Source organism: Dreissena polymorpha, chromosome 2 (assembly GCF_020536995.1).
Source record: "Dreissena polymorpha isolate Duluth1 chromosome 2, UMN_Dpol_1.0, whole genome shotgun sequence".
NCBI lineage: Eukaryota > Metazoa > Mollusca > Bivalvia > Myida > Dreissenidae > Dreissena > Dreissena polymorpha.
Genome location: NC_068356.1, coordinates 80,041,946 through 80,056,893, shown reverse-complemented (window position 1 = coordinate 80,056,893; position 14,948 = coordinate 80,041,946). Strand labels below are relative to the sequence as shown.

General features: G+C 35.8%; 1 protein-coding gene across 5 annotated transcripts in view; it reads left to right on the top strand.

Annotated features, from left to right (window-relative positions):
- The window catches only part of LOC127867749 (TRAF3-interacting protein 1-like), a 35,472-nt gene extending 30,112 nt beyond the window's left edge, over nt 1-5,360 (top strand). For all 5 annotated transcript variants that reach the window (XM_052409108.1, XM_052409109.1, XM_052409110.1 and 2 more), the window contains 3 exons: nt 96-200; nt 1,057-1,280; nt 3,183-5,360. In XM_052409108.1, coding sequence (XP_052265068.1) covers nt 96-200; nt 1,057-1,280; nt 3,183-3,339 — 486 coding nt within the window. In that variant the 3' untranslated portion in view covers nt 3,340-5,360. The remainder of the gene's footprint in view (nt 1-95; nt 201-1,056; nt 1,281-3,182) is intronic.
- The last annotated feature ends 9,588 nt before the right edge of the window (nt 5,361-14,948 follow it).

Below are 14,948 nucleotides of genomic sequence, written 5' to 3'. Positions count from 1 at the left end.
ACTACACAGGCTAATCTAGGACAAAAGTTTATGCAGATTCAAAAAGCTCACTTTTCCAAGAGCAATTCTCATTAGTGTTCAATTTTACCTTCCAGCCTGCACCACAAGCGGGTGATGATGATGATGAGGACCACGGTGGTCTTGTGAAGAAAATTATGGAGACCAAGAAAGAATATGAACAACCCAGGGAAAATAAAATTGTGAGTTACTGCATTGACTTGTTTTTGGATGTGAATCTGGTGGACTTGTGTTAAGTTTGTTTTGTATGCATTTGTTGTTGTTATTGAAAACAACTAGTGTTGTAATGTATGTAGGTGTGCATGTGTTTCATTTTAAAATGGCAATAAACTTTTAAATGTAAAAATCATCAGTTAAACTGCAATCCTTTCAAATCGGTATTGGTTGTTTGCAACATGTTAGTAAGGGATTATTATTTGATCTAAAACTCTTGCACTCTATTTAGCAGATTTGCTACTTCAGTGGTTCATTATATCGACTACTTTAGGAACTGAATAATTAAATATTTGGTGGCTTTAAGTGTTAGTGAAAATGTTGAAATCGTGGGCTGTTTCCACTGAGTTCTTATGTAATTGTTAACCTTTGTCATAAAATTAGGGAAGTTTTTCAAAAATATGTGATATGCTTATGCCTTTTAAATAAAGCAAAAAAGGGAAACATATGTACATCTTTTATCAGAGGTTACATGCAAGATATAAAACTCACTAAACAAATGGCTACAAATAGAGGACATTTTTTAAAAAATCAGATATTTACCCAAATGTTCACTAAAGAACAACTTGGAACAATATGTTTGAGTCATGCTTAAACCTTTCCCACTTGAAAGCAAAGTGAAAATGGCTTTATGCATCCAGCATAAAACCAGAACAGCATGTGAGCAACTCGCAGTCTGTTAAGGTTTAAAGCTATTTGCTGCTCATCAGTATCTAGTAAGAAAGGTCTTCAATTTTATTTGATTTTCTTAGGATTTAAACTGCGTAAAAGAGCTAATCTGAGTGGTAAAGGGTTAATAATTTAGCAACTCCATTTCGTCCATAGGAAAGACCAACAATATCCGACGCTCAACGCCGCAAACAACGTGAGGCTGTACAGAAGGAGATAGACAAGCTGCGTTCCAGCATACAGACCCTGACGAGGAGTGCGAACCCCTTGGGTAAGATCATGGACTACGTACAGGAGGACCTGGACTCCATGCAGAAGGAGCTTGAGAAATGGAAACAGGAGAACAAGGAACACTCACTGGCATTGAAGAGGGAGAAAGCGTAAGTTTGTAACTTTGTTGTCAGATTTTTGTTTGGTTGTCAAAAAAGAGAAAGTGTATATTGGTTGCTTTGTATTCAATGGAAAAAGTGTTAGTTTGTAGCTTTGTAAGTCAGGTTTTTGGCATTAAAAAGGGTGAAAGCTTGATTTTGTAGCTTTATAGTTCTTTTCCATTAATCACCAACTCGTTCTGGGACTTTATAGACTTATAACCAAGAAAAATATGTGCAGCATTGTAAAATATACAGGTTTCCAATGGTGATCATTCCATTAACAAAATGTTGTACATTACAGATTACGTAGATAGAGGTGATTACTACCAAGCTTGACTCAAAATTAAATTAAATACTTGATATTACAATTTAAGGAATATTCTTTGTTCTTAGACCTAAGTCTAAGAATGGTTTGGTGCTGACGGTCCCTGTTTTTGGCTTTAAATGTCTAGAAAGCATTAGTGTATACCTTTGTAGTCAGGTTTTTTATCCCCCCCCCCCCCCCCATAGGCGGAGGGATATTGTTTTGGCGTTGTCCGTCCGTCCATCTTTCCGTCCGTTCGGAGCCATGTCTTAGAAGTGCTTTGGTGGATTTCATTGAAACTTGGTATGAGTATGTATATGGATCAGAGGATGATGCAGGCCAAATGGCATTGTACGCCATCAATAAATAACAGTGTTATGGCCCTTTGTATCTCGGAAAAATGCTTTTTGTGTGTGTCCGGAGCCATATCTTGGAAGTGCTTTTGCGGATTTCATTGAAACTTAATATGAGTATTTATATGGATAAGAGGATGATGCACGCCAAATGGCATTGTACACCATCTGTTAATAACGGAGTTATGACCTTTGTATCTTGATAAAAATGCTTTCTTAGTGTCAAATATAACACTATTGTGTCCAGAAGCATATTAGCGGGGGATGTCAATTCAAAGATTTTGCTTGTTTTAGATTGAAAAGGGAGAAAGAGTAAGTTTGAAGCTTTTTAGTCAAGTTTTTGGCATTTCATAGGGAGAAAGCACTAGATTGTAACTTTGTACTCATGAAAACCTTGTCTGAAACACATGCTATATGCATGATTCATTTTAATAATAAAATGAATAGGGCTGTGCTCTGTGAAAAGGGGGTTTCATGCATGTGTATAAAGTGTCCTCCCAGATAAGCCTGTGCAGTCTGCACAGGCTAATCAGGGACGACACTTTCTGCCTAAACTAGCTTTTTGTTAAGAAGAGACTTTCTTTAAACGACAAAAATTATAAAAGAGAAAAGTGTCACTCTTTATTAGCCTGTGCAGTCTGTGATGACACTTCACATGCATGCATTAAACACCCTTTTTCACAGAGCAAGGCTCATTTAGAATTATTGACTAGGCATTTTTATGCCCCCGGATCGAAAGATCGGGGGTAAATTGAATTTGGTCTGTCTGTCTGTCTGTCTGTCTGTCTGTCTGTCTGTCTGTCTGTCTGTCTGTCTGTCTGTCTGTCTGTCTGTCTGTCTGTCTGTCTGTCTGTCTGTCTGTCTGTCTGTCTGTCTGCCTGTCTGTCTGTCTGTCTGTGTCAAAAAACTTCAACCTTGGTCATAACTTTTGCAATATCGATGATATCAACTTGATATTTGGCATGCATGTGTATCTCATGGAGCTGCACATTTGAGTGGTGAAAGGTCAAGGTCATCCTTTAAGGTCAAAGGTCAAAAATAAAATAAAAGCAGCGCACTAGGGGGCATTTTGTTTCTGACAAACACATCTATTGTTCAATGTTGTTGTGAGGATTAGGAGGAAAAGTGGAATCATGACAATTACTATTATTATAAAAACACTTGCACATTATATCAACTGTAACATCACCATAAGATATAGCACTTCTACCACTGCTTTATAATTCTGTAGCACTCTCATTGTTCCCGTTCCAGTATCACAGAGAGAGCAGTGGAGCCCTTGAAAGCTCAGTTGAGCGAGGTGGATCAGGCGATCAAAGACCAGTTAGATCTGATTGGTGCTGTCAAGTCCAACATCATAAGGAATGACCAGAAAATGGAGAAAATGTTACGGACAATTGCCAAGTCATGAGCCACAGCCGTTATCTTTACTTATGATTGTGGTATAATTGAAACATCATAAAAAAGAGGAGGCTTCAAACACATTTCTGGAAACTGTCATTGATCAGGAACTGTTGTAATGAGGTGGCTAGTTATATAAATAATTTAATTATAATTAAAGTTTTGTTGTATTTATTATTATTTTTAAGATTAAAACATCTTAGCCCGCTAAGAACTTGTAATATCACTACATATTTGTAGTTACAGATGTTTAAGAGCAAATTTTAAAGAAGGTTTGTTCATGGTTTAATAATTATTTTCAGTTAAAGAATCCTATATTTTTGTTTAAGCCCAATTGATGTTTCTCTAGATACCGAGACTTATTGTGAATAGTCATACATAAGTTTTGTCAATACTTTATTACAAACATACTGTGCATATCATTATCACAATGCACTTGTTTTTACGTTATCATATTTAAAGAATTTAAATGTTTGTGAAATCATATTTTAATATTGTTCAGTCTGTTTGTAGAGTGGCATGTACATTAAGGTAAATAGAAAGTACCGGTAGTTGGAACATATTTAATAAGAAATCTGTCTAAGGGAGATAATTTTAATTGAATTAAGGAAAACAAACAAGTAATTACCTCCCTTTACTTATTAAAGTTTTATCACCAACTTAATTTTTTAAAAATCTGTCTTTAAATGTTATTTGAACTTGCAGAAATCTGTACCTTAATGGACAGTATTTCAGTAGTTCATTTATCAGTTATGAGGGTGTACATTCTCACTAATTTATTGTTATTTCTTGTTACAGAATACATAGACATGTATTGAATTGCTCAAAGTTAATGGCATTTCAATATATAGTTTTGTTTAATTTACTTTTCCACATCATTGTCCAAACAGAATTGTATTGTGCATATTGTCTCTCAGAATCGGATGGATTAAATTAGAGATAGATCTATGTGGAATATTGGATTCATCTGTATGCAAAACATGTTTGATGAGTGATTTATACTTTGTAAAGTTTGCTTTGATGTTCACATAATGTCATGACCAGTACAATTTGACTAGTATAGTTTTTATCTAATGATTTATCTGATGCAGATCTGTGTGTTAAAACCCTATGGCCTTGTAGTTTCTTTGTGAGATCTGGTGTTTATCTAAAGCAATTGTTACAGTTTTTACCATTGCAAATGTGAGAATTTTGTTCACGATTTTATATAGTTTGTGCTATATTAATTTATTGCATGTTGTGCCCTTGTTGTCACATATCAAAACATCCGTCCAAATATCACACATCGTCATAATTGATTCTGCTCATGAAACTTAAAACGTAATCTCATTTTATTTCTTCAAAAATGTGTATACCGGCAGGTCTAATTTATGTTTTGGTGTATTTTCCCAAATTGTCATTTGATTCAGTAAGGTAAGGATATAATATGTTCGGGAGTTCTAAAATTAGCTTTGCCACATAACATGTGAGGCAATGGGTTATGAAATCATATGTACGGCCCTCTGGCACTACCTCTGATTCAAGGAGGGCAGGAAGATACTGGCATTTGTATGATAACATCAGGCAGTAGTTAAGTGTTAGGAAAAGTGTGAGTACGTTAAAAATGGATGGTCATAGACAAACAAACAAAACTTGATTCCTTTAGGTGCATGTTATTACCTTTTCTATCTTTAATAAGAATTCTGATGTTAAGCCTAACCTAAAATTGTACTCAAGAACCTACTTTGAATATTAGGTAAGTCAAGTTCATTGTAGACCATTGAACTGATTTATATATTGAAAAGAGGTGATTCTTAGCTTTCTTTCAATATTGTATTCACCATTATCAATGATGGTTGTGATTAATATACATTCATTTACTTCATTTGCAAAAACAGAAGTTTTACTTTAAATTTGTGTATTTTGAGAGTTCGTTGTATGGGCAGAGAGACTGGTGTATTATGTATATATTGAATTTGTTACTATTTATGTATTTATTTTTCTTGATCAATTTTGAATTCCAAACAAATAAATGAGTGAGTCTCTGTATAAGTTTGCATTTATTATGCCCCCCTTCGAAGAAGAGGGGCTATATTGTTTTGCTGGATGACGTGGATGTCGTTCAGTATGTCTGTCGGTAGACCAGTTTGTTTCCAATCGATAACTTGTGAATGGAGGGATTGTTTGGCTTGATACTTCCCATGTGCATTGACTTGGACAGTAGATGACCCCTATGGAAATTGGGGTCACTAAGTCAAAGGTCAAGGTCAATGTCACAATAAGTGTGAAAATTGTTTCCGATCAATAACTCGTCAACAAATTAACTGATTGGGTTTATACTTCCAATGTGCATTTTCCTTGGTCACTAGATTGGGGTCAAAGGTTAAGGTCACTGTCAAAATAAGTGTGAAAATCGTTTCCGATCAATAACTGGTCAACAAATTGACAGATTGCCTTGATACTTCACATGTGCATTGGCCTTGGACAGTAGATGGCCCCCAATTGAAATTAGGGTCACCAGGTGAAAGGTTACTATCAAAATAAGCATGAAAATCGTTTCATTCAATAACTCCTCAACAACTTGATCGATTGGCTTCATACTTCGCATGTGCATTGACCTTGGTCAGTAGATGACCTCTATTGAAATTGGGGTAACTAAGTCAAAAGTCAAGGTCATTGTCACAAGAAGTTTGAAAATTGTTTCCGAACAATAACTTGTCAACCAATTAACCGATTGGCTTGATACTTCCCATGTGCTTGGACAGTGTATAACCCCTGTTGAAATTGGGGTCAAAAGGTCAAGGTCACTGTCACAATAAGTGTGAAAATAGTTCCCAATCAATAACTCGTCAATGAATTGACCGATCGGCTTGCTACTTCACATATGCAATGGCCTTGGACAGTAGTTGACCCCTTTCGAAATTAGGGTCACTAGTTCAAAACCCTGTTGTTGTTTTGTTAGGGGGCATATGTCTCCTATTGCGGAACTTTTGTTATAAGAAGCTTAAAAAAGGTGAAAGATATTAGTCTTGAAGCCTTAAAGACCTGTCAGACAGATCTGACAGAATTTTAAAAAAAAACTTATATAGCTGTCATAGCTGTCAAAATTTCAGAAGGACAGTCAGACGGAATTTTTACAAGTCTAAAAGAACTGCCAGTTATTTTGATAAATTTAAGACAGAGCTTCCTCACAGTCTTCTGCACAGAATGTCAGAAACCTTAAATATATGTCAGACATTCTTGACATACTTTAAGAAGCCTTAAATAACTGTTGAACTTTCTTTTTGGCGGAATTTAAGACGCATACATGCTTAAAAGCAATTCAATTGACCGAATGAAAGAAGCTTTAAAGGGCGGTCACAAAGTTTTTGGACTGACTTTAAGAAGCCATAGCATATTTGTTACGATAAAAATTCAGAATTAAAAAGCTGTCCTAGACAGTCTACAAGACAGAATTTAATAGTTTTGAGGCAGTCTACTTTACACAATTTAAGAAGTCTTTAATAGTTGTCAGGCAGTCTACTTGACACAATATTTAACAAGTCTTTAATAATTGTCAGGTTGTCTACTTGACACAATTTAAGAAGTCTTAAATAGTTGTCAGGCAGTCTACTTGACACAATTTAAGAAGTCTTTAATAATTGTCAGGCAGTCTACTTGACACAATTTAAGAAGTCTTTAATAATTGTCAAGCAGTCTGCTTGACACAATTTAAGAAGTCGTTAATAGTTGTCAGGCAGTCTACTTAACACAATTTAGGATGTCTTTAATAATTGTCAGGCAGTATACTTGACACAATTTAAGAAGTCTTTAATAATTGTCAGGCAGTCTACTTGACACAATTTAAGAAGTATTAAATAGTTGTCAGGCAGTCTACTTGACACAATTTAAGAAGTCTTAAATAATTGTCAGGCAGTCTACTTGACACAATTTAAGATGTCTTTAACAATTGTTAGGCAGACTGCTTGACACAATTTAAGAAGTCTTTAATAGTTGTCAGGCAGTCCTCTTGACACTATGTAAGAAGACTTTAATAATTGTCAGGCAGTCTACTTGACACAATTCAAGAAGTCTTTTATAGTTGTCAGGCAGACTACTTGACACAATTTAAAACGTCTTCAATAATTGTCAGGCAGTCTACCAGACACAATTTAAGAAGTATTTTATAGTTGTCAGGCAGACTATGCGACACAATTTAAAACGTCTTTAATAATTGGCAGGCAGACTATTTGACACAATTTAACACATCTTAAATAGTTGTCAGGCAGACTACTTTTACACAATTTAAGACGTCTTTAAAAATTGTTAAGGCAAAAATTGTTAGGCAGTCTTCTTGATACGATTTTAGAAATCTTAAATAATTGTCAGGCATTCTACTTGACACAATTTAAGAAATCTTTAATAGTTGCCAGGCAGTCTTCTTGACACAATTTAAGAAGACTTTAATAATTGTCAGGCAGTCTACTTGACACAATTTAAGAAGTCTTAAATAGTTGTTAGGCAGTCAACTTGACACAATTTAAGAAGTCTTTGATAGTTGTCAGGTAGTCTACTTGACTCAATTTAAGAAGTCTTTCACAATTGTCAGGCAGACTACCTGACACAATTTAAGACGTCTTAAATAGTTGTTAGGCAGTCTAATTGACACAATTTAAGTATTCTTTAATAATTGTCAGGCAGTCTGCTTGACACGGTTTAAGAAATATTTAATAGTTGTCATCCAGTCTACTTGACACAATTTTAGAATTTTTGAAAAGTTGTCAAGCAGTCTACTAGACACAATTTAAGAAGTCTTGTATTGTTGTCAGGCAGTCTACTTGACACAATTTAAGATGTCTTTGACAATTGTCAGGCAGTCTTCTTGACACAATTATAGAAAGTCTTAAGTAATTGTCAGGCATTCTACTTGACACAATTTAAGAAGTCTTGAATTGTTGTTAGGCAGTTTTCTTGACACAATTTAAGAAGACTTTAATAATTGTAAGGCAGTCTACTTGACACAATTTAAGATGTACTTGACAATTGTCAGGCAGTCTACTTGACACAATTTTAGAAGTCTTGAATTGTTGTAAGGCAGTTTTCTTTCCACAATTTAAGAAGACTTTAATAATTGTCAGGCAGTCTACTTGACACAATTTAAGAAGTCTTTTACAGTTGTCAGGCAGACTACTTGACACAATTTTAAATGTCTGTAATAATTGTCAGGCAGACTACTTGACACAATTTAACACGTCTTAAATATTTGTCAGGCAGTCAACTTGACACGATTTGAGACGTCGTTAAAATTGTTAGGCAGTCGACTTGAAACAATTTAAGAAATCTTTAGTAATTGTCAGGCAGTCTACTAGACACAATTTAAGAAGTCTTAAATAGTTGTCAGGGAGGAAGAAGTCTAAAATAAGTGTCAGGCAGTCTACTAGACTCAATTTAATAATTGTCGAGCAGTCTACGTGACACAATTTAAGAAGTCTTTAATAGTTGTCAACTGGCAGAATTCGAAAACCGTTTGAGACCGTCAGCGTGACTGATGAGGAAAAGCCTTGCAAAGCTGCCAGGCAGTCTACTTGACTGACTACGAGAAGCCTAACAAAGCTGTGAAACAGTCTTCTTGACTATAGATCAAATCACAGAGAAACGGATGTTTCGACACATTTGCCTCGGTTAAGTGTAGAAATATTGATTTCTTTAGTTTATAGATCGACTAAAAGTAAGTTTTACACTCAACACGTTACGACGTTACGGTGCCGTTATAGACATACAGACAGTATTATTGGAAAGAATTCCCATGGTTTGACTTGTGAATAAGTGGAGTGTTACACTTTTAAATGTTTCTCTGTTTCATTTTGTTTTAAAATTAAGGTCTCTGGTATAAAGATAATACAGTAAAATTTAGTTCTCTGACATCGAGCGAAAACAGTAAAATATCAAAGAAAAACAGGCCAAAGTCTTATATTTTCTTATCTTATTATTTGTCTAGATCTGCTTAAAATCTCACCACATGCGTTATAGGATTTAAAAAAAATCCGGAGGAGGACACCCGGACCCCCCGTTTTATATGTATCATATCCGGGCCTACAGCTCAAAAACTGCTAGCTACGCCCCTGTGTTAAATAATCCAGGTTACTGAATACGAGAAGCGTAACAAAGCTGTGTCAGTCATATTCACTGAATAGGAGAAGCCTTTCAGAGCTGTCAGTAGTTATATTGACTGAATACGAACAGCTTTACAAAGCCGTGAGTAAGTTATAATGACTGAATACGAGAAGCCTAGCAAAAACAGCACTGAGTCAGTTAAATTGACTGAATAGGAGAAGCCTGTCAGAGCCATGAGTCAGTCATATTGAATGAATATGAAAAGTCTAGCAAAGCTGTGATTCTGTTATATTGACTGAATAGGAGAAGCCTGTCAGAGCCGTGAGTCAGTCATATTGAATGAATATGAAAAGCCTAGCAAAGCCGTGTGTCACTTATATTGACTGAATAGGAGAAGCCTGTCAGAGCCGTGAGTCAGTCATATTGAATGAATATGAAAAGTCTAGCAAAGTTGTGAGTCAGTTATATTGACTGAATAAGGAAAAGCCTGTCAGAGTCGTGAGTCAATCATATTGAATGAATATGAAAAGTCTAGCAAAGCTGTGAGTCAGTTATATTGACTGAATAGGAGAAGCCTGTCAGAGCCGTGAGTCAGTCATGTTGAATGAATATGAAAAGCCTTGTGAAAGTTATATTGACTAAATTGGAGAAGGCTTTCAGAGCTCTGAGTTAGTTATATTGACTGAATACGAGAAGCCTAGCAAAGCCGTGAGTCAGTTATTCTGACTGAATTGAAGAGGCATTTCACAGCTGGAGACAGTCCAGTTATATTGACTGAATAGGAGAAGCCTGTCAGAGCCGTGAGTCAGTCATATTGAATGAATATGAAAAGTCTAGCAAATCTGTGAGTCAGTTATAATGACTGAATTGGAGAAGGCTTTCAGAGCTCTGAGTTAGTTATATTGACTGAATAAGAGAAGCCTAGCAAAGCCGTGTCAGTTATTCTAACTGAATTCGAGAGGCCTTTCACAGCTGGAGACAGTCATCTTAACTTAACACAACAAGATAAAAACAAGTTGTGAGGCAGACTTATTTACAAGATACGAAAGGCCTTATACTATTATGAGACAGTCGTCTTGACTGAAGACCAGAAGCCTAACAAAGTTGCGATAAGTCCATTTGAATGAATACGAAAAGGCATACAAAGTTTTGATACAGTCTTCTTGACTAAATTCCAGAAGTCTTACTTAGCTGTGATATACAGGTAGACCTCCTGACAGAGTACGAAAAGCTGTCAAGACCAGTAGACTGTCTCCGAGAGGCATTTGCGAGATTGCTTAAAATATGTTTTTTTAACTTTAAACTCACTAGCATTGTTGTCTACCACAACATGGTGGAAATAAAATGTGTGATGTATGATTTCAAAAAATAAAACATTAAAATAGTAACGTACTTTTGTAAATTGTCTATTTGTCTGTTTTTCAGTCGCAAATAAATGGTCACATGCCAGCAGGTGCACATATCATCTTGTATGACCTGCAGAACGCATTTGGATTGTTCCAAAGTCATATGGACATAATGACGTCGTATTGGTTTAATAATGTGCCAATTCTTTGCTTAAAGTTGAGCGCTCGCATGTCATGAAATCATTTAGCGTTTATCTTTTTATCAGTTCAGAGGCAGTGACATGATTTTTTTATTTTTGCTTCAATAATGTACTTATATCTTACACATAAAATCACACATAAGATGGAAAAAATTCTTGTTCATGTCGAACGCAAAACTGTTATGTTGCATAAAAAGCACACATTTTAATGTGCAAGACTTTCTATTAAACTATCCATCCTCGACGTCAAAACGGTTTTGCTCAGCAAATATGTGTTTTAAAATATAGTGCATGATGTTCATAAAAACGGAGTACGGCACAATGGACATCTGACAGTTTTATTCGCCCGTTTAAAAGGGTGTTTTTTTTTTACTTTTCTAACATACTATAACATATTCCTTATTTCAAGATGAATTGTTTTGGTGTGGGTTTTTTCGAGTAAAAATGGCTACTTAGCTACAACACATGCCGTAACTTAAAACTGTAAACCCAAGTGCACACTTCATTTTAAAATGTCTTTATACCAACAAAAAAGCCTACCAAACAAACTGCTTTGCTAGATTCTACAAAATCTCTTCGAAAATTCTGTTTTTATAGAGAAAAAAAACTAGTTCCAATGTGTGACACTGTCTCTTTAATTGAAGTTATTTTATCATGTTTGTGCTTGGAGTTGAAAATTATCTTCCCATTTTTTTAATCACGGAAGCTTCCCTTGTATTGGGTAAAATATTTTCTTCAGATATCTACTTGGGGAATAGATCATTAAGAAAACACACAGTCACGTGCGGAAACACGTAGTTAGACATGATCACGCGTAGTCAAACATGACACACAATCTTAATCCGTCACACATGGTTACACTCAGAAATATATTACACGCGGTCACATGCGGTAACACGTAGTTAGAAAGGGTCACGCGTTGGCAAACATGACACACAATCGCAATCCGTCACACATGGTTACACTCAGAAATATATTACACGCGGTCACACTAAGTTTCAAATGTTCACTATCTGAAATATATGACACGCTGTCATACTTAGCCAAATATGGTCAAGCGTTGCAATAAATTACACTTGGTCATACATGTTCACTCTCAGAAATATATGCCAATCTGCCACACGTAGTTTATGTTACACGGGCCACGCGCAGTCAATTGTAACACGCGGTCATATGTAATGAAATGTTAAATATGATTACAAACAGTTGGCAATCAGTCACAACCAGTCGTATGTGAAAAAGGTCAGGCATACATATAGATGTGTTAAATGCTGACACATTTAGAAATAAGTGGCATATGGTCATAATCAGTCCAAAAGACACACGTGCACACTCAATCAAATATTGACGGCGTAGACATATATTACACGCGGTCACTTATATTTGAGCCTCGTTCTGTGAAAAGGGGGTTTTCTGCATGCGCATAAAGTGTTGTCCGAGGCTAATCAGGGACGCAACTTTCCATTTTTAAGATATTTTTCGTTTAAATAAAGTGTATTCTTAGCAAAAATCCAATCTCAGAAATTGTCGTCCCTGATTAGCCTGTGCGGACTGCACAGGCTTATCTGGTACGACACTTTACGCACATGTATTTAACCCCCTTTTCACAGAGCGCGGATACACAGATACACTCAGTCACATATTATGAACATATTTAAAAGTGTCACGTGGTCAAACACAGTTATATATGACTGTAATAATTGACCCCTGCTCCAACAAATTATATGTGACCGTCATATAATGGATGACATGCGGTCATACACTGTTATATGTGACTTGTGTGACACGCGAATTCATACGTAGAGCAATAAGTGAAAACTAAAATCTGGATTTTGCTACAACTCAAATAGTAATTACGCTAGGTTGATGGGATTTTGAATATTGCTAGAGGCCCGTGCGGTTAATATGCCCACTATGTCAGTTTCGTTGGCCGTCCAAAGCTGTGGTTGCTATGACAACATAAATAATTAAAAAGTAAAAAAGTAAAATCCGATTTCTGCCAAAACTTAAATGTACGTAAGTTATGTAAGTATATTTATGGGGATCCAATTCTTACTTCGACAACATTAATCCGGTAGGTGTCGCTGTTCGTTTGTGATAAAGCTCTTGAATCTTTCTTTCGTTTGTAGAATATTCGAGTTGGTATGACATCATGAAAATTGGGACCTTTGTTTAAAACGTATGGCAGTATTTCATAACAGTTTCTGTCCGTAAACAGGTTTAACATGCTGAATTACGGTTGTGTGTTCCATAATAAATATGACATACCGGTCACGTTCTTGGTCCTGGGAAACACCGAAGCCAAGTGTGGCAAAATTTTCGTTTTAAAAACTCGTCAATCTTTTCAAGCGGAAATTTGTATCAATGCAAGTTTGGAATCTACGATGAAATGCTTTCTATACGTCTTACGAATATGCCCGATGTTTTGAATAGGAAGGTATCATATCGAATGTAATACTAATTTTTATAATTTGGCAATTATCATTATAGCCAGATTGTTCGCAATCCGATACAACAATTTGATACCAATCAAGGAAACGAGCTTTTATCTGCCGTCTTTGGGAATAAAAGAAAACAAACCAGTTTCTTGTATAAAATGTATAATAACCAAAATAGGAATTCGCATTTAATTATATTGGGAATAATCTTTGTCTGTAAGTTACATGTATTTTGATGTTTTATTTGTAGTTGTACAGCGCAACTGTCGATGTTGTGTATGGCCACCTGAATTTATTATAAGCACGCCCTATAGTTTATTTGGTCGGTTACGGACCAGTCATCTAAGCACATTCTATTAGTGGTGATGTTCATAGGATGGTGACATAGGGAAGTATAAAATCCAGCACAAGTTCAAATCTCATCGTCTAAACACTTGCAATCTTACAGTTGATGTACAAATTAGTACAATGTACACAAACTGCATTAGCACTTCGTCACAGACCGCAAGATAATGCTAAGATGCACCTCGCTCTAAAAGACACTTAATATATTATATTATATTATATTATATTATATTATATTATATTATATTAATTTTATTTGTATTGCAATTATCAATATTGCCTACATATCCACTATTAAGCCCGATTCATGTTTAAACCAGTACTTGTAGTCTCACGAGGGACCTCGAGAACGTTCATAGAAGGGGATCGAACTAAGGAGGGAGCTGACGCTCATAAGGCGGGCACAATATCCTGTTCGCAGACGTGTTCATGAGTCAAAGTGCCCACAGCTTTCTGTAAATATTTGCGAAAAAAGTACACTTAAACCTGGTTTGAGGAAATGCGAAATTTTTAGACATAAGACACAGTTCTCTTAAGGCATGCACGTAAACGGAACAGAATGCGTTTTCTGTGTAGCAATGGCATCTTTTTTGCATAATAAGCGTTTTTGTTGTCTGTCTGTATATGCGATGGATAAATACCATACTTAACCCATTTATGCCTAGCGTCTAGAAAAAAAGGCCTTGGCAAACAGCGAAGACCCATATGAGACGCCGCATGATGCGGCGTTTCATCAGGGTCTGCGCTGTTTGCTTAAATATAGGAATAAATATCTTAGACATCCCTAATTTTGGAAATAAATTGGTCTAATTTAGAAGGATGGGAGAGTCCACTAGGCATACATGGGTTAAATGTGTCAAAGCTCAAATGACATTTCAGCTAGTATGAAGATATGGGGGCTCATAAAGAGCCAGTAATTTTCCTCTTCAAAGAATTGCTGTGTTTGATTTAACTTGTTTGTGCAAATGCCTCACATTTCTATTATACGATTATTTAAATTATAGCAATTTACACAGTGCCTTTTTCATAACATCTATAAACGAAGTGACCTTTCCTTAGCGCGAAAGGGCATGGTTTCGCTTTTGTTGTCATACAGATTACGATTGTATGCGAAACTGGTTCATAAGGACGCAGTTATGTTTGTAAGCCCATAACTTTCACAAATTCATTCATATTTCCCAACTCTGTGAAAACTTGGGCCTAATTTTTCGCAGAAAA